At 37.5% G+C, this 23,972-nt stretch overlaps 1 protein-coding gene across 9 annotated transcripts in view; it reads left to right on the top strand.

Annotated features, from left to right (window-relative positions):
- The window catches only part of FRYL (FRY like transcription coactivator), a 149,982-nt gene that overhangs the window by 31,913 nt on the left and 94,097 nt on the right, over nucleotides 1-23,972 (top strand). For all 9 annotated transcript variants that reach the window (XR_015749286.1, XM_087963578.1, XM_087963579.1 and 6 more), the window contains exons 2-4: nucleotides 18,279-18,478; nucleotides 22,453-22,506; nucleotides 23,795-23,934. Coding sequence is in view for 8 of the 9 variants with exons in the window: in XM_087963573.1 (XP_087819699.1) it covers nucleotides 18,279-18,478; nucleotides 22,453-22,506; nucleotides 23,795-23,934 (394 nt within the window). In the remaining variant the exon portion in view is untranslated. The remainder of the gene's footprint in view (nucleotides 1-18,278; nucleotides 18,479-22,452; nucleotides 22,507-23,794; nucleotides 23,935-23,972) is intronic.

Here is a 23,972-nt window from a genome sequence, read left to right on the forward strand (position 1 = left end):
GGGTGAAAATTTCCTAAAATTGTCTGGAACAGGAAAGGATTTCTGATGGACATGGCCTGGCCAATCTGGGTGATGGACCTGCACAAAATTGTTGTGAAGAATTTGTTTTGGTGGGATACATTTGAAAGGCGGTGGAGAAATTCTGCCTTCCAGTAGATACTCATTGTCTGTTTTAGTAAGGGGTATATAGTTGAAACTTTCCCACATTGCAGATGAATTCCAATGCAAGCCAAACAAATAATTGTTACTGGTGTAAGTTGATTGTCTAGGAAAAAGAACTGATTACATCCCCAGTCATGACATTGAAATCTGTTATAGTCACTGAGATTTCTTTCCTTTTCCCCCATCCCCTTGCATTCATGCTGCCTTAGCTGCGTTAATAGAAACAAGGGAAATCTTATTTTCTACCTTTTAAACTGATACTTAGCTATATCCTGTGTAGTAGCAGAATAAAGAAAGGAAATATAGATGCCATTTCCAGTTGGTGGGTCAACTAAAATGCATAATTGCACCTGTTTTGTTATATCAATATAACTTTCTTTTGATGGGGACAAGTAAGAATGATTGTGTGTGTTGTACAGAAACCAAAAAATCAATACTAAAGTCCAAGTAAATTATATCTACAGCATTTCAGTGATGCACTAATTTAGTCACTTTATCAAAGAAGGCAGTAAGTTTTACCTAGCAAGATCTCTGTTTTTTTAACAAACACATGCTGGTTTCTAGTAATCACCTTGTTCATTCTAAGTGCTTGATTATTTTTCTCCAGATATTGATGTCAAGCTCATTGGTCTGTTGTTTTGTGGAAGCCCTCCCCCTCCCCCCATTTCGCCCTTTTTGAAGACTGGAACCACATCAGCTCTTTTCCAGCCCTCTGGCAGATCCCCTGGACTCTGAAAGATGCAAAGATGGAATTAAGCGGGTCAACTTTTATCCCTGCTTCTTGTCATCTTCCCATCTTTTTCTATTAGTGAAAACTTTCTATTTCCTTGACTTTCTTCTTCTTTGTTTACATATTGAAGGAATTTTGTTGTTGGTATTTTTGGCATTTGTTGCAAATCTTAGTTCATTCTGAGCCTTAGCCTTCCTGACTCAGTCCTTACAGATTTGGGTTATTTGCTGGTATTTTGTTCTAGTTATATGTCCCTCTTTCCATTTTTTAAATACTTTTATACATTTTATCCTTTTTAACCCTTAATTTGTAGAGAGCTCTTTGTGCAACCATGCTGGATTCAACTGGATTCTTTTGTTTTTGTTCCTCTGTGGTATTGTTTAGTGTGAGCCTTTATTATCTCATTTTTCAGAGCTTCCCAAGAGCCGTGGTGGCACAATGGTTAGAATGCAGTTCTGCAGGCTACTTTTGCTGACTGTCGGCTGCCTGCAGTTTGGCAGCTCAAGTCTCATTGGCTTGAGGTTGACTCAGCCTTCCATCCTTTCGAGGTTGGTAAAACAAGGACCTAGATTGTTGAGACCAATAGGCTGACTCTGTAAATCATTTAGAGAGGGCTGTAAAGCACTATGAAGTAATATATAAGTCTGTGCTATTGCTATCATGAACTGTTTTTCTCTCTTGGACTTCTATCCAGGGAATCCTTTGTTTTCTTTCTCTTAGTTTGTAGAAGTCAGCTCTCTTACAGTCTAAAACAGTAGTTTGACTTGTGCCTGTATATTTTGTTGAATTCTGGCATGCCATGATCACTCCCCCAAAGTTTATTTATTTATTTATTTGGTTTGTCAATTGCTTACAAGATAATAGGTATAAGTAAAGACATAGTTATGAATACATGGATACATAGAAGAAAAATAAAAAAATAAAAGAAACAATAGGAAGTTGTAGTTCCTACAACTTCCACCCTTTCAATCTTTTGATTCCTGTTGGTGTCAATCAAGACCCTCTAGTTTCCTCCTCTACATTTTATATGACAAAGCCGTGAGCAACACACATCCTCCCAAACAGCATCTGAAACATTGAGAGAACGTTGCTGCGTAGGGGCACCCAAAAGGGCAGAGATGGGGAGATAGGTGGGTGGGGTTAATTGAAGAAGAGGCAGAACTTCCTACTTATTGACTGGTTGCATAGAATTTTGGACATGATAAATGGAAGAATAGTGATTCTAAAGTTGGACTCGCATAATGTGAGAATGTTTTATTTGCAATTTGCAAACAGAGTAGCAATAAGAGCAATTACAGTAAGTTGCCACTTGAAGTTCTCAACAGCAAGGTGACTAAAAGCTTTGGCTTCAGCTGCATTTCTTTCTTTCTTTTTTTTTTTTGGTCTTTTCTGGGGACCTGTGTGTGTGTCATCAAGAAATATGAGTATCCTGAAAGATCTCCCCTTGTGACAAGCATGGGAACTTTATTTTTCTTACTGAAGGTCATCTGCATTCAGCAGCATTTCTACTATAACTGTGCGTCACTCGGACGCTGAATGGTAATGAAATAGTGATGCTATGGGCCAAAACTCTGTTGGTCTGTGAGCAAAAATGGAATGACTGGTAGACAAGATACACCAACAGAATTACTGCTGCAGCAGCTCTGAAACATGATGTTGAGCCTACAAGACTCTGTGCTTTTTGAAATTAATATTAAATCCCTACTAAAGTTATGGAACAGCAGTTGTAAGTATATTATCTTGGATGAGGCATCCACATCACGAGAGTTCCCTGCATGCTGATTTTTGAATGTTAAGTTGTTGAAAGATTGACTGTTGTAAGAGGCAAATGGGAGATATAGTTAAATATTAACAATTGCAGAATAGTCTTCTTTTTTTAAAAAAACAAAACCCTGCAATGTCTGTATATATTTCTGTGTTTAAAAAAAAGTGGCAGTTTCTTTTAAAGGGAAGTGACAGTTTAAATCCCAGGCTCTGCAGGGTCAACTGCTATTCCATAGTTCAGTTCAGGACAAAATATGCTTTGTAGCAAAACCAGCTGCTTAATGTATTCCATAGCAAATGTACTATTTTTAAATGTTAAAATGTGTATAATTATATAATTGATGTTAATGTTTTCCAAAGAACAGTTATATCCCAATTCTTGTGATGCATTTGTCTAAATCAAGCAATGGAAGGAGGAGAAATCTTGACCTTAATAACCCCATTGGCTTTGAGGAGCATAGATACCCTAGGAAAAATAGGAAAGAACTCCAGAAAAGAAAGTAGAATGCACCATCCTTTCTAGTCAGCATCTAAATAGATTTACACTCACTAAACCAAAATAGTCATAGAAAAAAAGCAGCACTGTCAGAACTCGGTTTTGATTTTCTTTGATTTGCCTCTTAAGTTGCTCATGACTCCCTTGAGGGGTTTCAACCCATCATTAGAGAGCCCCTGTTCTAATTTATGTTAAATGCTCTTCATATCACAAATTCAGTTCATTCAATATTTGAATCTAATGTTTAATACTGATGGTATAACTTGTAGATTGCCAGCTGGTAGGAAAGCTATTTATAATGGTCTTTGCTTAAAAGTAATTTTAATACGAACTTTTCTATGTAAACCCACAGTTCTTTACTATGACTTATAGTTGAGAGGGAACAAAAGGCCAAGGATGTGGGTTTTTCTGTGCAGTGACTAGATTTTGATATAATCCAAAATAAGAGTTACAACCATGCACTATCTTTTTTTTTTTTTTGCATAGAGTTGTGATTAACAGGAGCACTAGCAATTTAATATTTAGTATTTAGGATAAGAATATTTGCCAATCCTTAATATAAATTGGTCTCGAGGAGGGTTGAATAGATAATAGTGTCCACTCTATTGGGTCTGCAGTTAAAAAGAATAATTGCTGTTTTAATTGTTGTTTTCTCAAAAAGGAAGGCGTTTGGATAGTTTTCCTGCCAGAGCTAGATTAATGAACACCTTGCATTATTGTATTCTAAACCTCTAATTTTAAATAAAAAAAACAGTTGATCATTGATTATGCATTGAACTTAAAAATTTATACATTAAACTAAGGTATTTTCCCCCCCTGTATTCTGTCTACCATATACAAAATATTAGTTTTGTTTTGTTATTAGAGAACTATAACTATAAGCAGTCATACTATTTATTGAAGCTTTTTTTCCCTAAGAAATATCACTGACCAGTGTGACATGAAATGAGACATTATTTAATTTTAACTTTAATTTTAACTTTACCTTTATTATCTTTAACTTTATTATCCTAGTCTTTCAAAAATATATCAGTAATTTTTGTTATGTTGAAAATGTAAAGGCACTATATAAATTTATACAAATTCTATGATTATACATGCTGAAATGGCTGAAGATATAAACTCAGTAGCATTGTTCCATCACATTTTTTTAAAAAAAAGTTTGCTTAGCTGGCAGAACGTTGTAGCAAGGTTAGGCTAGGGTTTGATTGTAGTTGCACTTTTTTCTTTCACTTATAACAATAGAGTGGGATTCATAAGGCCTAGATTCAGGATGCTGTGTCTCTGCCAACAATTCTTTTTGCACCGAGTCGGGAACATTCTGTTAAACTAGCTGAATGTTGAGGCTCTTTAGCAGTTAAGCTAGCCCTTTATTTCATTCATAAAATTGAAAGAGGTTGGCATCTTACTAATTTTTATTGTAACATTATCAGAAATGAAATCCTGGTCAGAATTTTTGTACCAGCCTTTGCTTGATGTGAACCATCTATCAGCATTAAATTGGTGCATCCTGGGCTTGATTCATTGCTGACCCCTGGGAGTAATGTGATACTGCACTTGTGCAAAACAGGATGTGCCCAGGCTGAAAAGCCAATATCTGTAAAGCACAAGAAAACCTGATATTTGCAATGGATAATCAGAATAATAATTATCAGATAATCAGTGGAAATGGAGAGAGAAAGCAAATGGATGGTCCAAACAACATTAACAAGTAAGGAAATAGAAAAACACTACGGCAGAGAAAACGTGCTTTTTGTCGGAACAGTTGGCCAATCTAGGAAAATTTGTGTCGTCCTCATAACAGCATCCATTTGGCAGCTCCCTAGGTTTCCCAACCAAATTTGACTTTCATAAGTAAATATTCCTATAGAATATAGGAATGTTTTTTGGTGAGTAGGCTGAAGATACAAGACTGGTCGTAATTTTAACTGTGTGAAGCAAATAATACCAAATTCAAGTTCAAAATGTTCAGTGTTTGGTTTTGCTGAGCTGCAGCTTTTCCTTGGGATGGTTCAGCAGAACTCCCAAAGCACAATCGTCTTCATTTCAGGTTCAAGTCAAAATATACTTCCAGTTTCACTCAAAGTTAAGGTGAAAATTGGGCATGGTACAAACTAGTCCTTTCTCTTGCGTGTATTTTTGTTTTACTCAGAATTGTCTTCATTTAATAAACTGGAACCAATTTTATGCTTGCTATTCATGCAGATACACAGTTTATTTTCTGTTTGTTTTAAAGTGTTACTGTAACAAGTCCCTCAATGCTAAGGGTGTTGCCATACCAAATGACCACTGTCTTGGCGCCTGTTCCCAACTATGAGGTAATCTTGTATTGTTTCCAAGTGGATTATTTTCTTTCTAAAATTGCTCTTTTTGCTTTACTGGAGGGAACCTTGTCCTGAGAAGTCTGTGGTGCATTTTCCACCTGCACCTTCACATTAGGCACAACACAGCTCAACACTACAGAAAGAAAATTTAGCCTTATCTCTTTAGGAATTGATTTGCAACAGAAATTTCACCACGTGACACATAACTGATAAGCATTTTTAATAGCAGACAAGCCATATATGGGGACTGCTCATTTTATAACCATTTGTTCAGCAGCCGTTTGAAGTTACAGCAGTGCCGAACAGATTGTACTTATCCCCGGCCCCCAGAATTACAGCGACAGCAGCACCTAGATCAGGGGTGTCCAACCTTGGCAACTTTAAGACTTGTGGACTTCAACTCCCAGAATTCCTCAGCCAGCTTTGCTGGCTGAGGAATTCTGGGAGTTGAAGTCCACAAGTCTTAAAGTTGCCAAGGTTGGACACCCCTGACCTAGATGGTCATGTGATCAAAATTCAGGTGCTTGCTAGCCCGCCCGCACTTAGGATCTCTGAGGACTTAGAGATTGGGCAACTCCCCTATCTCTCACCTCCCACCTCCCACCTCCTCTTTTGGCTTCTCCTGCACTCTGCACTCCCAGCCACCCCAGGCTTTTCTGCTAATCTTTGTCTTCTTGCTCTCGCTGCTGACCAAGCACACCTGGCCCCCTCGTGAAGCAGGTGCTGACTGAGCCAGGTTTTCTTGCTGAGGTGACAGTGCCCTTTACACAAATTGCGCATGGCCTTCTCCTCAGGTTTTGGAAGGCTTCCGAGGTGGAGTGGAAGGTGTTCAGGACAGTTGGGATTGGAGCCACTCAGCCAGGCTGCGGCTTCTTGGGTAGCATGCCAAAAAATCATGCTAACTTTGGGAGAGTGCAGCGAGTAGCAGGCTAAGTGTCCTGCCCTAGGGAAAGTACACAAAGAGGTAACTAAATGGTAACTAATTGACTAAATGGTAAAATAAACGAGCAGCCCCCCCCCAAAAAAAAAAAGTCAGTACAAACACACAGGCCCACCAGTAGAGAAACAAGTCTCCCGAAGTTAGCACATTTCCTTTAAAAGTTCCAATCCAAAATGCTGGACAGAAGAATGAATCAGGCAACACCCAAGAGTCAAAACTTTGTAGAAGATTTATCAGCCAGTCCAGATCCATAATCGAGGTCGGGAGGCTTGCAGGTGGAACAAAGGTGCATTGAGTATGGACCGTTATTGGCCAATCAGAGGCTGTCATAAAACAGAAGCAAGCTCCAACGTTTCTCCTTTGGAAGGGAGAGGCTCTTTCCTTACAAGAAGCTCCTTTGTTCTACTTATCCACTCCACGTGGGAAGTCCTTGCGCTGGGAAGGGATGGCAGCTCAACTTCTTTATCTTTAGAGACCGGTGACTGGCTGTGCATGCTGGTTACTGGACAGCCCCACCTCCTCTGCTTGCACCTGCTCATACAGTAGTTCATCCAGTAATTCTGGAAGTGACTATTCATGGTTGGCCCCTTCCTCTGAACGACAGTAGGGGACAGGATGGCAAGAAGGGCAGAGCTGGAGGAGAATTGCTGGTTGGGAGAATGGAAGAGAGGCAGTCCCTTACCTTTGAAGAATTGAGCCTTGGGAAGGAATGGCTTGGATTGGGCTGGGTCCTCAGCTAATGATTGGTGAGTTTCAGTTAACAATAGCAATGCCATTGTATTTTATAACTGCATCATTTAGTGACAGAAATTTAGTCCCCTTTGCTATTGTAACTTGATTACCTGTATATATTTTGTTGAATATAGAAATCAAAACCAGTATATATGTGTCATTCTTGGGGTTTAAATTCTAGGCCTTCTTCTTCCTTGTCTTGAGAATAAGAGGTACTCGTTCAGTGTTTATATATTGTTTCTACCTGACCTAAGAAACACTGGTTCCCAATTTACGTGGATCAGTTATTATGTCATTTCACAGTTTATTAGAAGATATCATTGATCTATTCATACAGCAGGAATAGTTAGATTTAGAAATTTCTGATAATGATTAATTTGATCACAGGACTTGGATCCCAATTTAAATATAGTTGTTGAACAAATTAAAATTTTATATATTATACTGCTACAAGCAACTACAAAACAATGAGGAAATGCAGCCTGCCCAGCCCTTAAAATAACAGCAAACATCCTAACTCGTTGCCAGGTACTGTCATCACCACTGCCACTGCTATCGTAATATTTACAGATATCTTGTTTGAAAGTAAAACAATTACAGGAATTTATTGAATTGTAGCCTTATTGTTCTTTCGAATAAACATCATTATCAGATCTCTTTTAGACTTGCTTTTTGAATTAACTGTTTCCTAAGTTATTGAAGAGAACACTATTCATAACATGCCCAAAGTCAAAATTGAATGAAATGCATTACGGCTTAGCATAATGTATGAAGCTATTCTCAAACCATTCTTTGATTAACAGCTGGGAAATAATCTGTGGACGACACTAATTTTTTATTGAACTGTATTGCATATTAAATATTATATGACATATGGATTAGAGTTCAAAATAATGTACAGTGAGTTGTAGATATATTAAATAATTGTGTGTACATATAACTAAACTACCTAACTGCCCTGTGGTTATAAAGACAGGCTGTAAATCAAAATTGCAGATGTAAAAAGCAAAGAAGAGATTAGGTCTAGAAAAAAAAAGAAATGTATATTAAACATCTTATGCTCAGGTTATTTAAGAGTATCTTATCAAATTCTGAACAATGTGAAATTAAAGTGAAATATGCTTACAGTAAATCAAAGGGGAGAACTTTAAAGTCTATGAAAACTATAAAACCAAAGAAGAGAAAAGATATAAGAAAAATGATAGCACATATTAGATCATCTCTCGTAATGGCTTTTTAGATTTTTTTCAATAGTGTCTTTCAGAATTACTGGTTACCGTTACTGTTTTTGCCGTTCTGGCATCTACAAAATGCAGGATTTTGTGTTGTTGCTCGATCTTGGCATTATTTTAGTGGCTAATCATATTTACCAAATGCTCATTAACGTATAGTCAAAATCATCTAGGATCTTGGCAGTATTTCCCAGTGTTGCTGTAATTGATAAAAATTTGGAGAAAGGCCAGGTTAGTTTGTATGCTGTCTCAAATGCATACAGAAACTATTTCTATTTTAACTCAGCAATGTACATGTATCTATTTACCTATCTATAACTATATCTCAAAGATACTTGGGTTGTGTAAATGTTCATGGAAATTTTTTGTCTATTTTGCTTTTTCATTTCCTGCCCTATATATATTAAATGTCCTTTAAAAAGTGTAAGCATTTTTTTCAACAAAACTAAGCATATTTACTTACTGCTTGACGCTTGACTTTGTTTCATTCTTGGTCTCCTTGAGTTGTTGTTGTTTTTTTTTTTTTACACAATGAAAAGGCAGATTCATGCCCTTAGGAATACTGCTTGTTCCTTAGTCATTGTTACAATGCCAAAACAAAAATAAAGCAAGCTTGATGATCAAGTGTTTTCCTAGTTCTTTATGCATTTATATAGGCACACAGGATATATATGTATGTATACATACCATGTATAACATATATTTTATGTGCCTGCACATGTGTAGATGTATATATCCTTGTGATATATACAAATGATGTATAGTAAAAATTGACATTAACTGTAATTGGTAAATGTCTAAATTTTATATATATATATATATATATATATATATATATATATATATATATATATATATATATATATATATATATATATGTTTTCTGAGGTTCATGGGTTTGTATGTGGATCTTTGGTTATTGGGTTTCTCGCGTAAGATTCAAAGTAGCGCGTTTGGCGAGGTCCACTGCCATCTTCAGGCTGGTGCTTTCGGCTTAGTGCCAGTGCAAGCAGGCTTGTCACTGCTTGCACTGGCACTAAGCCAAGCACCAGCTGATGGAGGCTCCGCAACGCTGCCAATATGAATACGCGAGCCGAATAACAAAGATCCATATATATATATATATATATATAAAACAGACTCCCCTGATACCTCCAGCTCAAACACACCCCAACCAGGTACCCAGATGAAACCTAGCTTCCTAATAAATGATAGCCATCCATTTACTCGGAGCCAAGCTGCACTAAAAGCCTCCAATACAGCAAACACACTGTTGCCAGCCAATCAAGACAAAAAAAAGCCACAAAACAGACAGAAGATATTAGAAACACCAATCAAGCAGAACACAGCAAACTCCAAGACCAATAAACACAGACCTAGACTCCCAACCAATCAGGATGAAGAAAAAAACATTCTAACACAGCAGTAGGCTAGCACCAAATTTAAAACAGAAGCGGCTGTGAAAGCCTGACTCACAGACGAACACAATACAGAAGCCTGATGATGGCAGATGAGATTCTGCTGAAACGTTGCTACAACTTTAAAAGCACAACTATAATGACGTGGGAAAATACCCGAACAAAGCTGAATACCATACATATAAATACCCATGAAAACTTAAGAAAACAAATATACATACACACACACTCACTAAGTTGATTGAATATAACAATATTTCAGTTGTACTTTTTTGTGTTTTACAATTTATATTTTTATTTATTATAAGCTAGTTTAGAGTATTGTATGACCCAAAAGGAAGGATACAAATTTAAAAAATAAATGACATAAAAACACAGATATATAATTTGAGTTAAACATATCAACTGCCATTGCAGAGTCATTCTTTGCACGTTATTTATTCTGGACATCCAATATATGATTATTGAAGCAACACAGGTTCTTTTAACGTAATTTTTTTTTTTTTTTGCTTGTAAACACTAAACTGATAAACAAGACTTCTGGGCCGGCCTTTCAATTGGCTAAGCGTCCCTGAATAATACAGGCTGAGAGGATTTCGATACCACATAACCTGATCTTTCAAGAATAGTGCAATTCAATTTAAGATTTTCCAAAATCATATCCAGTGCAAATAGTTTCTTAATGAAGATCTGTTCTATCTAAACCTCATCCTATTGTAACTTGTAGGCCACTGCTCAAGAGTGCTGTTCTTCTCTGAGAAAAGAGGTAGAAGCGAATATCTCCTGGAGAATGATGATTATGACAACTCGGAATCAGGCAACTCAGAACACAGTCAAGGTTGTTGTGGGGAAAAGGAGGAAAAAGATGTTTTGGATATATTTGTCAACTTGGGTTATTTGTAAAAGTAGTAAAGGTGACATACAAAATTAATTAATTAATTTTTCCAAATGACCTCTGTAGCATTTTCTTCTATTTGATCAAGGTAATGTACAGGTAGTCCTTGATTTATTAATGGAGTCTGTCTATTATAGTAGCAAATTGTGACAGTTGTAAAGTGGTCCAGTTACATGACCAATCCAGTTTCACAATCTTTCTACTAGCAAAACCATCTTAAAATGAGGTGATTGTGGGTCACTGAAAATGGCCCTAAATATGGTCCAGTTCCTGAGTGCCCAAAGTACAATAATGTAACTGGGGAGAGTATTATGTTGGAACTTTGAATCCATGTCATAAATAGCCCCCAGGTAGGTCCATTAGAACTTTGAACAGTCACTAAACGACCAGTTGGAAGTTGAGAACTATCTGTATATGATTGTTTTTCTAATGGATTTCAGTGTTTTTTTCTTGGCTAGTACTGAATGATGAGGCTTTAAAGATTTGCTTATAGATATGGGAAGATCAGAGTTTTATTGCATTTTAGAGAAAATGGTAAGCTACTAAAATTAAGAAGAGATAAAGAGAAGAAATTGGAACATCATTTGAAGGGATTAAAGATTATAATTTTCAATATGTTGTTTTTGGTAGCTCCTAATAGAATTTTTCTTGATTAAGTTTGAATGGCACACAACTATGTAGTGTGTACCGGTATTTAGTGAGAATATTTTACTTAAACTACATGATTTCTCTACTTGTAATTCTATATTCTATTTCTCTAAATTTATAACCATTTACAATATATAGCAATAGCACTTTGACTTATACTGCTTCACAATGCTTTACAGCCCTCTCTAAGCAGTATACAGAGTCAGCATATTGCCCCCAACCAATCTGGGCCCTCATTTTACCTACCTCGGAAGGATGGAAGACTGAGTGAACCTTGAGCCTGGTCAACAAACTCTTGGCAGTGGATCGAATCAGCCTGTTATACTACATTGTTATACTACACTGTGCCACCATGACTCCTCTATTTATAATTCATTTTAAATACCTTAAATTTAAGTAATAAACTATTAATTACACTACCTCTGAAGTATTTATGCTTGCAAATAATGATACTTTTGGGTTATTTCGGAATTACTTTCTCTTACTTTTTTTTTTTTTTTTTTGCATCATCTTTTCATGGTTCTTTTCTGGCCAGGAGACCAAGTTAGTCTTTTCACAGCTTTCAAGCAACTTTTCTTTGATTGCTTTTGCTACTAAGCTGGCCTGTGTTGCTGTTCTGTACTGTATGATACTGAAATAAAATTTATTTTATTTTTGGCCCTGTAGTTTCATGGGAGCATGGCATTGCCATCGCAGTTGCTTGATTGCAACTGTTGCTACATCTTCTGCTTTTTGGCTGTTGCTGGGTTGAGGTTGCTCTGTTGCTATGGCCTGTCAGCTGGTCACTGGAGGAGTTGCATAGATTCTCTGTTGCTGGGTAGGCATTCTGGAGGAAGCTTTGTTTCGTTGCCTCCAAATTCCATCACGGTCAAGGCATGGTCAACAGCTGGAGCAGAAAATTGGATGGTTTGGCTACAAAAACATGATCAGCATAGCTATTGATTATGTTTGTATAGCAGACTCTTAACTTTTGATGGGAAATTACAAATCTTGAGATGGTCTACATTTTCCAGATGGAGGTGGCAAGCTTTGCTGAGAAGAATTAAATTTTTTTCATAGTACATCTTAGTTAACCAAGAGGGAATCTCTTTTGTGTTTTGCTGTTATGCATTGTACTAGGCTTACTTTGGAAGCAGAATTTAGGACAAAGGGCTTGCCTTTTGATAATGATGGATTGTTTTGCGCAGAGATAGTCCGTAGTTCCTTTTGGATGTTCTTGTCACACTTTTATTCAGGGGTTTGGTACTGTGCTCTTATTCTGAACAACAGGCATATTTAGTCTACACCTCCTGCTGATGTTTTTCACTACAGTATATTTCCACATCCATCATTTGGTGACTAGTTTGATTCCAAGCTATGAGGTCATTACTGTATAACAGAGTGCCCAAGAATATCACATGGAATTTTGAAATAACCTTCTGCAGTTTTAGAATTGTGCTAGGAAATCTTATTTCCTTTTGCTAAAAGAGCCAATTAAATTGGGAATCACAGTGTCAATTTCTATTCAAGATACATCTTTTTGAATTCTATTTGATAGTCTGATGCTGGTACCAGTACTTGAGGGGCTGTCACAAAGAAGACTTGTTCTTTAGGGCACCAGAAGGCAGGATAAGAAGTAATGGGTGGAAACTTATCTAAGGGAGATCCAATCTAGGAGAAATGTTCTGACCACGAGAGCAGTTAATCAATGGAATAGCTTGACTCCTGGGGTTGTGGGTGTTCCATCACTGAAGGATAAACTAGACAACCATTTGACTGGGATGGTATAAGGCTCCTGCTTGAGCAGATGGTAGGACTAGAAGAGGAGTGTCAAACTCAATTTTATTGAGGGCCAGATCAGCATTGTGGTTGTCCTCCATGGGCCAGGGAGGGCGTCGCCAGGGGAAGGGGCGTGGCCTGACTGGGTGTGGCCAGGGGGCATGGCCGGCTTGACATAGCTCACATGGGTGGTGCCTGTGGGTTTGGGTGGGATTGGAGAGGGAATCCAGCAGTCTCTGATGGGTGGGGTGGGAGATGGGAGGCCCGTCCCGCAGGATGAGGTGAGGTGAGGCAGTGGGCAGGGCAGCTACAGCCAAAAACCCGTCGCTTGCCCTCCTTTGTGTGCGGGGGAAGGGAAGGATAGTTTCCAGCTGTAGTCACAGCCTGCTGGCCCCTCAGCTGGTGCACACTATTACTCCACAGCCCGCTGCCAGCACCAGGCTGGCCGTCCAAGCAGAGGCAATAGAAAGGAATGTGATGTGGACCACTGGACACCCTTACTCTATTCCACTGTCTGTTTTTGGCTTGCAGTTGGAGAGCAAGTCACTGCTGGTCATCTTCTCCTCAGCCCCCTCACTTGGCCTGTGCGTGGAGTGCGTTCCCCTCACGCACCCGACTACAGCGGCAGGCACATGAAACGGGTGCTCCGCCAGCAGTCCCTGCAGGAAGCGGGGGAGAGCGCGGCATTTTTCCCATCTTCTATCAGACCCAACACGTGGTGCCCGGCTGGGCTTCCCTGATGCATGGCACAGGGCAGGGTAGGAAGCACTGCCCACCCCAAGGTTGGAGGAAGAGGGCCTTTGAGCGCCCGGCACCGGTTTGGTTAGCGCCCTGCCAACTCACCTGCTCGTGCAGAGGGTAGCTCCACTATCCCTGAGCCGCGCCGAGCGGGGAATTTGGCTGCAATCCTCAGCTTGGAACGGAAATACAGGGGAGGGGCTGTCAGACACAAGGCTGCCTTCAGTCCAGGGAAGGGACTGGAGCCTTGGGGGCTCCGTCTGAAGGAGCTGCATCAGTCAGGCAGCATCCCGAAAATGCTCTGGAGTTGCTGCCTCGCAGGGCAGGACGAGGCTCGGCTTTCCTTGCAGAGTGTCCCCGGTGAAGGAGGCACATCCCCGGGGGTCTCTATTCCTGGCAGCTCCTGGGTGGCAACTCCGCCACCACTTGGCAGACCCACCTAGCCCGAAAGAGGCAAAGCGGCCAGCTAGAAAGGCCGAGTAGAGGTGGTAAAAGCACTTGCTCCTTGGACTGTAGAGGGTCTGGTGAAGCATTATGTGTCCAGGTTTGTTGCCTCTAGCAAAACCAGGTCTCTTACCTATGTGTTTTTGAAAGTTACTGATTTTATGATTGAAAAAGACTTTCTGCATTTCATTTTAAAGATTTGAAGCATGGGCATATATGAAAGACATATATTCTGGGTGAAACCAGGCTTAATAACAATAACTATGATAGAGGTCTTGGAGTCTTAGTGGAAAGCCAAATAAATATGAGCCAGCAGTGTGCAATGGCAGCCCCAAAAAGCAAATGCACTCCTATGTTGCATTAACAGAGGGATACAATCACGATCAAGTGAAGCACTAATACCACTCTCTAAAGCCTTAGTGAGGCCACACCTAGAGTACTGCATCCAATTTTGGTTACCACACTATAAAAAATATATTGAGCAGTGGTGGGATTCAAATTTGTTTATTACCGATTCTGTGGGCATGGCTTGGTGGGCGTGGCAGAGGAAGGATATTGTAAAATCTCCAGTCAGAGGTGGTATTTGCCCGTTCTCCGAACTACTCAAAATTTCCACTACCGGTTCTCCAGAACTGGTCAGAACCTGCTGAATACCATTTGTGATGTTGAGACTCTAGAAAAAGTACAGAGAAGAGCAACCAGGATGATTAGGGGACTGGAGACTAAAACATATGAAGAACGGTTACAGGAACTGGGCATGGCTGGTCTAGTGAAGAGAAGGACCAGGGGAGACAAGATAGCAGTCTTCCAATATTTGAGGGGCTGCCACAGAGAGGAAGGGGGTCAAGCTATTTTCCAAGGCACCTGAAGGCCATACAAGGAATAATGATGAAAACTGATCAAGGAGAGATTCAACCTAGAAATAAGGAGAACTTTTCTGACAGTGAGAACAATCATCCAATGGAACAGGTTGCCTTTGGAGATTGTGGGAGCTTCATCACTGGAGGTTTTCAAGAAGAGATTGGACTGCCATTTGTCAGAAATGGTGTAGGGTCTCCTGTTTGGGCAGGGGCGGGGTTGGACTAGATGACCTACAAGGTCCCTTCCAACTCTGTTAATCTTTTAAAACATCCTCATTAAGTAATTACATTGGAGGTGAACATCAGAAATGTTTCTTAAGTTTTATTGATACAGAAATTATTTATATGAGCCTGTTTGTTTGAACTAACTTCAGTGTGCAGTTATTAAGTCTTCTCTGTTCTTAAAAAAAAATTCAGTACAGATCTGCCACAATTACTTGCAAAGCAATGTGGGCAGAGCAGCACCTTGTCGGTATTTTGACAGCAAAACAATTTCAGGCACAATTTATATTGAAAAGTCATGTCTAATTCAGCAATTTGCTACCAATGGTGATTTGTAGTCATCAGTTATTGCAGTAGTTGCCATTTTTATCTGGGTTGGCAGAGTCTCCTTATTCATCTCTGCTTCTTGGTTCTCATCAAATATATATTGAATAATGCCTATGTTGGCCTATGGAACAGCATCTTGAAAGTTTTGTGCAAAAGGAGTTGAAATTTTTTTTAGCTTGTTCTATTTGAAAACATTTTTTTTTCTTTTAGGGTTAGGGTTAGGGTTTTTCAGTTTGAATGAGTGGATCCATCGTTTCTGTTACTTCACTTATCAGTTGTCACTTATCTGTTCTATCAGAGATAGAAAAATTACACATCCAGATTTTCTGCCCCAATACAATCTGAATTTTCTTTAGATTGTTTGGATCAAGACAGAAGAATCACAGTATGCTGCAAAGGAAAAGCATTTCACCACCATCCTGGATATGAGAAAAGGATGGGTTGACTGCTGTCCCTGGCCCCTTTTTTTGTGGCCTTAGGATTTTCACCTGCAAAATCCAATGCAAAATGCTGACTCACAGTAGGAATAGTTTTTGGAACTTTGTTTTATAAGAAGGCAGAATAGGATGTAATAGAATCTTGATAGGGCTATCATAACAAAATGTTCACAACCTGCCAGCGTTTCCCTCTGTGTTCTTTTATGTCATGCCGGATCGAGGGTGTGTGAGTATGTGCATGTACAATATTTTGAATCTCTTCAACTTGCCTCTTTCTCAAGATTTAGATTTCCTTTACTGTCTCTTATCTATTAATGGCTTTTATGGGTGGAACTGTTTCTCAGGCTTCTCATCGATTGTTGTTTTGTTTTTGTTTCATTGTTTTGTCCTTTTTGAATAAAAGATATTGGATGTTGACCAGGCAGCAGTGTTTTGGTTTGGTATACGGTTCACGAGGACAGATATTTTGGGCTTTTGGAGTTTGCTTCTGGAGAAGGAGGACTAACTCACTCAGAGAGGGAAATTATGCAGATCAGCAAAAGACTGACCCCTTTCAGTTTTTCAAACTGCCATCAATTGTTGCTGAGAGTGAGATGGGTGGTCTCTGCATTTAATAAACAGAAATAAGTTTACTTATCCCTTTGATTTGTTGTACTGGAGAATTTGCCAAAGTTGAATCACTCAATTCTGGGAACCTGGTGGCCGTTTGGCTAGTATCTGGGCTGTTGGGGCTGGCAAAATATAATATTAATTTTGAAGGGCCTGCAATTGGCTTCCAATTTAAGGTTCACCTGTAAAACCTTCTTGACTAGACACCTGGTACCTGTAAGTTTGGCTGCTCCAACTGGAATTAAACAGACACAGTGGATTATCTGGGAAGCAATCCCCCCCCCCCACACACACACACTTTGAAGATGTATGGTGGAAATGAAATTGAAAGTGCAGCTTTTCTGATTTGATGCTGATGCTTTGAATCCCTCCTCCCACAAAGGAAGGCTGACCTATTCATTGATTTTCAGAAAGATGATGAAATGGAGCTATTTCAGAAGGGATTATCTTAAGAACTCTACTGTATTTATTCCTTTATTTTTGTCTTCTCATTTGTTATTTTTAATTTTCAGAGTTTTATGGCAGTGGTCCCCAACCTTTCTGGCACCAGGGACCAGTTTTGTAGAAGACAATTTTTCCATGGACCAAGGGGTGAGGGGGGATGGTTTCACACATAATATAAATCCAATGAATGCAGAGATAAAGCTTCGTTTGCTCACCCACTGCTTGTGAGGCTCAATTCTCAACAGGCCACCCAGCCTGGTACCCATCCATGGCCCAGAGGTTTTGGGACCCCTGTTTTGTGGCATCTTCTAGCTATGCTGTGTGTGCTTTACCATTTTTGTTATATTCTGTAGCACTGGTGGTTGATTGCAGCGGATATAAGCCAAATAAATTTAAAAAAATTACCGAGACATAATGACTTACTTTGTTTCTTTGGCTATCATTTCCCAAAGGGGAAAAAATTATTAGTTACAGAATAACAGAATTGTGGAAGGGATTTTGGACACATCTGGTCCAACCTCCTGCTCAACCAGGAGACCCTATACCACAGGTGTCAAACTTGCTGCATCACATTGCCATCACGTGGCTTTTTGCAACATTTTCACCATTTGCGGAGCTGAGGTGGGCATGGCCTGCCTGTGATGCATCTGGCCTGTAGGCCACCAGTTTGACACCCTGCCCTATACCATTCTGGACAAATGACTGTCCAATCTCTTCTTAAAAACCTCCAATGATGGATCACCGCAACGGTAGAGCAAGAAGTATAGTTAGATAATCTCCAACATATCCTTGATAGATTTTAATTGCTTTTCTGTTTTTACTGATAGCACAATAAGTACTGTAAAGAGAGCACAAACTGCCTACGTTTATCCATGATATCTTTGGTTTAGTTTCACATGGCCCCAATATCTGTCAGTGATGCTTATCCTTCATTATATACATTTTTCTTCTGCTTCAATTGGAAACCAACTGAGAACTTTCTTCTCTCCTAGAGGCCTTCCTTAAATTCTAGCCTTCTAAAATATTTTGTTGTTTGTAAGAAATGCTGATTCTTTTGATTTACTTCATTATTAATAATCCATCTTTCTCTTCCTCCAGCATCAGCACAAGCCAGAAGCATTACTAAGCACAGAATTTCTCCCACCATCAATTCTACTTGGGAAAAGAGAAGCGTCATCATGTCTAATATTACTATTGATCCAGATGTCAAACCTGGTGAATATGTCATCAAGAGCCTCTTTACTGAGTTTGCTATTCAAGCTGAAAAGAAAATTGAAGTTGTAATGGCTGAACCGTTGGTGAGTTCTGTTATGCAGCCTTCTTTCAATTTATGTTTTTCTTAAATTATTTAACCTTACTTTGAAAAAAGAACAGTGAAAAGCTGTAATAGGCAGTGAAGCACTAGGAAATGATAAATTTCCTCTCCTTTCCTTTCTCATTCCAGGTAGCTAATTGCTTGTAAGATCAGAGTTGCAAGGATGTTAACATGTCAATACTTAGTATAGCAAAGGAAGTACTTAGTTTTACAAGTTGTAAAACTTTAAAATAAAACTGTATTAGCCAAGTGCAGACTTATTTTGTATTTGATTAAAATTTCCTTTATTTTAGGAAAATTTGAGCATATTGTGTGTGTGTATTTTTATATATATATATATATATACACACACACACACACACACATACATACACACACACACACACACATGCAAAATAGAAAACATACTGCCAATAAAGTTTATAAAATAACCATAGTTGATTGACTGCTGCATTTCCTTGAGGTTCCCTTCTCTTTTATTTCATTTCATTGGTAATTGGCTGTTTCTGTTTTTGTGGTTGCCAACGAAATTACATGAACATGCTCATATAATTACTAGGAGTCAAGTTCAACTCAAGGGTTTCTTTATTTTACATAACCTTTGAGTACTGCCTCCACTTGTCCTTCTTTATTTTATTTTTACTTTTTTTCAATGGGGGAGAACAGTCAGAAAAGGAAGTGCACTGGGAAGGAGAAAGAAGCAGAAATAGCAGCCAGTGTTTATCAACAAAGAAAAGGAAATATTAGAGGAATCCTACTCAATTGATTAAGGAGGGAGAGAGTTTCAGGATAAGAAACAGAAACTATTAATGAAGACAACAGAGACCTCCACTCCTCTACTCATTGTAGAATACTTTATGCCACCAGACTTGAAATTCTAGACCTAGAAAACCTTGAATTACACTGTCTTCAGTCTGATCTAAGTATGGTATATAAAATCATACATTGCAACGACTAACCTGTCAATGAATACTTCAGCTTCAACCATAACAACACAAGAGCACACAATAGATACAAACTCAAGGTTAACCGCACCAAACTTGATTGCAGGAAATACGACTTCAGCAACAGAGTGGTCAATGTCTGGAATACTCTACCTGACTCTGTGGTTTCTTCCCCAAACCCCAAAAACTTTAACCTTAGACTGTCTACTATTGACCTCACCCCTTTCCTAAGAGGTCTGTAGGGGGCATGCATAAGCGCACCAACGTGCCTACCGTCCCTGTCCTATTGTTTCTTTTATTTTTCTTATATGTACCCATTTCATGTATTCATAACTATGTATATACTTATACCTATTATCTTGTAAGCTATTGACAAATCAAATAAATAAATAAATAAGATGCTTGCTGATACATCTTCTAGTTCTGGTTTGCTTTTGAAGCTTTCTACTCAATTTTATACCTGTAAAGATTTTTTTTAATTTGTTCATTTGTTTACCTTCACACAACAATGTTGTCTAGATCAGGGGTTTTCAATTTTTTTTTTCAGGCAGTGGAACCTGATATTACTGGGTATTACATAGCTTACAATTTTTATCTTCATAGAAATAATTTTCAAACTTAGATGAAAAAGTCTAAGGCTTTTTCTAAAATAAATAGGGGATAAGAAGAAAAAACATTTTGATAATTGAATCATATCAACTAAGATAATCAAGGCACAAATCAAAGCTTAATGGTATGAAACAGTAAGAATAAAATGCTAAGATATTAATGGCTATGATGAATTTCAAATTTGTCCCTTATTATTTAATGTTAAGTAATGTAATTAAATATTTTTAAAGTTGCACAAGATACACATGAAACTGATTTTGTTCTTAAGTGTTCTTGCCTCTAATTTGTGCATTGATACTCAATTTAGAATTGGAAGGACTGATACCAAAGAATACTGAAGGAGACACCAGGACAGCAACAATCTTTTAAGAAAGTATATTAACTAATTGTTCCTGAATTATATTCACAGTGTGGGGGCACCACAACAATTTCCTGCAGTGAGCCCCAAGTGATGATAGCAGCCTAGAATTCGACTCATAAAGAAGTCAGATTTGCATGTGTTGTAGCTCTTTACCTCACTTCTCCAACCTTTGAAATGCTCACCATGGTGCTGGATTGATTATTTCACTCCATATTATATCACAATTAATATTTGTCATTACATTCAATTCAGAAGAATGAATTACAAATGAGTAAACGGGTGTATAAAAGAAGATTGAAAGGAATCAACACTGCCTGTTTGCTTACCATGCAAGATCTTCTACTTTGGAGGAAAAAAACATGAGCTATTAAATAAAATCAACATTTACTGTCAATGCACAACATGTGTACAATGAAATTGAAAATGTATTAAAGTCAAGGCAAGGACTTTGTCTATTGGAAGAGGAATGCTTGGATAGTTGGGTAGATTATAAAAGAAACATAGGATTTGAGTTTGACCACACTAAACTGCCTGTTTTAAAAGTTAATTATAAAATAATGATTTAAAAAGTACCTGGAATACGACTTTTCCAAAGGGCAGTGTGCCAAAAGGGTCCAAAACAATATTGATGTCAGTTGAATCAAAAAAAGGGGGCCTTTTGCCCATACACATGCAAATCAGCCATTGAATGGTCAAACATAATGGTCAAATCATTCAAATCACATAGTTTTCATTATTCAGTCTGACCAATTGATTTGGTCAGATTCAAAATGTAGTCCTGAACTGCAGTTTAACAAAGCATAAATCTGTCTAAACATTTCCAGTTCAAATTGGAATGTCTTATTTCTTAATAATAAATCATTTGTCTTCTCAGATCCCTGCCTATATTTCAGGCCTTGGTTATGGGCAATGTAGCACAATTTAAAAAAAAAGAATATTGGAGAGAGCCTATAGAATGTTTGTGTGTGTGTGTGATTAGTTTAATATCTGCTCCTATTATATTGGGGGAAAGAGTTTTTCTAAATAAAACAGTTTTGTAACATCTAGAAGAAGCCTTACAAATGAAAAAGTACCTTTAAACATAGAATATAAGCTAGAGTATTTCAGACATACCACCAGAACTACCATTTCCTCATTTTTGCCTGTCTTGATTATTGACTATTACAGGATTTTTTAAGAGAAATTATCTTTATCATACTAAAATAATTCTTGGAACAAGGAGAGTTAATAACCTCCAGCTAGATATTCTTAATCTCATTTAGTAAAGTATTAGAGGAAGGGACGATACTTTAAATCCAGATACTTTTAGCTGACGTGAATTAACTAGATTTAAATGTTGGCAGTCAAGACTATTTTAATAGAAATACATTGTTAATAATTGTTTCTTATAGGCTCTCAGAAGCTTTTAGTAACATTGAATATGTTATTGAATATAACATTAATACAGTATATCTTGTTGGATCAGTTCTAAAAATTAGTTGAAGTTCAATTTTTTGCTTCAGCAAGAATTTTCTCACTATTTGTGAAAAAAGGCATGAAGTCTAAAAAGAGCTATTTGGTGTTTCATAGTGGCAGTATACAATTTTCCTTACATATGTACATGCTAATTTTAACGTTTCCAACCCTAGTTTCCAGTTCTGATTTTCTAGTGAATCATAATATAATTTTTTAATCTGATCAGGACTGTTGCATTACAATTGTATTCATTTGTTATGAAATTTATTTGTATTCTTGGATTAGCTAAATCAATTTAATCATTTATTTTTATTAAATATTCCGTTATACTATGTACTTGACTTTTTTGTTGAAATTTGATGTTATTATATATTTTCTTAACTTGTAAAATAAGATGGGTCTATATATAAACATTCTTAGCAACACCCTTAAAGATTTATGTAGTTTGTAATAAATGCATTCAATATAACATAGATTTATGTTTCAAAAATTAAATATAGAAGAAAAGAAATCAGTTTGAATTATTTTATATTGGGTACATGTATAATACTGTACTATATGTAATTCAGTGCCTTATTCCTATTTTAGGAAAAACCCCTGTCTAGATCTCTTCAGAGAGGTGAAGATTTTCAGTTTGATCAGGTTGGTAAAATTTCTTTTCAAAACTTAAAACCCTGTATTTGATAGGGTGTTTAAATAGCAGAGGTCATAGAAATCCACTATGTATATTTCCTAGGGACTGTAAGTTGATTGACAGATTTTGTTGCACAAGTTGGTTAAAATCAGATTTCTGTGATGTTTTATATTTGAAATATTTTAGAGTTTTTACTTAGTTTAGAAGTTTTTAGTTGCATTAAAGAAGATATAGTAGTGCTTAAATGTTTGTGGGCCTTTTTGAATGTTCAGTATTTTTGCACAAGTATTACCTAAAATGTGATCTGTTCTCCACACAAGTCCTATAACTAGATAAAGAGAACCTAATTAAACACAAGTCAAAAACCTTTTACTGATTCATTTGTTTATTGGAGAAAATGATGAAGAGTAGAGAAACTTTCTTATATCTTCTTATATCAAATCTGTTTTTTATACCACTGGGATTCTATCACTGCCTAAATGTTCCAATAGAAAAATATGTCAACCTATAATTTAGAAGTTGTCAAATTGTGGATTGCGATCCTGCTGGGAGATCATTAGAATTCATGAAAGAGGCCACAGTTTTTTAAAAATTGCCTCAGGTATGAGTAATGAAACTCAGACTTTTATGTGTTCCTATAATTACTTGATATTTTTCCACGTTTTCTTTTCTTGCTTAAAATACAAGCGTTCTTTAAATCACATGTAAAGAATTCTACATTATAAATTAGTTTATATAGTTTATAAGACGTATAAATTATTGCTTTTCTGAGACATATTTTTATGTCTCTGGCACCCGCACAAGTTGCTACAGTAGTATAGCAGTAGTATTGAGAATATCTGTAGAAGGTTACAGGATTGTAAAGTCAGCATGGTTCACTATTTTAAATGTCACAACTTTCAGAATGGAAATGTTTCCGTTGGGGGAAGCACCATAGTGTGTGAATCACATTTTTCTACAGTTGCTGCTACACCAATCAAAAAGAAATGTGGAATAAGAAATGAGTTGCTGTTAAAAAAAGAAAAGTTTATTTTTTAAAAATCATGGGATATGTCATAAAAATTCATTTATCTGTTAAGAACCACAGTGCAGAGTTTGAGAATACAGATCTAGTATAATTTAGTGCAAAGTTTGGTGTTGAAGTTTGAATAAATACATGTTGAGATTTTTGCTACAACATAAAAATGACAGATGATGCCATGGTGTTATAGCTGCCCTACACCCACCCACAAAATATCTACAAGAGAAGGTTCTGGAAAAGATACTGTGTAAACCCTTAATATTTTCTCTTGACAGTTGATAAGCTCTATGAGCTCAGTAGCAGAGCACTGTCTCCCCTCCTTATTACGCACCTTGTTTGACTGGTACAAACGCCAAAATGGAACTGAAGATGAATCTTATGAATACAGGCCTCGGTCCAGCACAAAGTCTAAGGGGTGAGTGCACTACAGTGATAAACACCTGTGGGTAATTG

This window comes from Notechis scutatus, chromosome 4, assembly GCF_049901735.1.
Source record: "Notechis scutatus isolate UNSWTSFEM ecotype Mainland chromosome 4, rNotScu1.2, whole genome shotgun sequence".
NCBI classification, from domain to species: Eukaryota; Metazoa; Chordata; class Lepidosauria; order Squamata; family Elapidae; genus Notechis; species Notechis scutatus.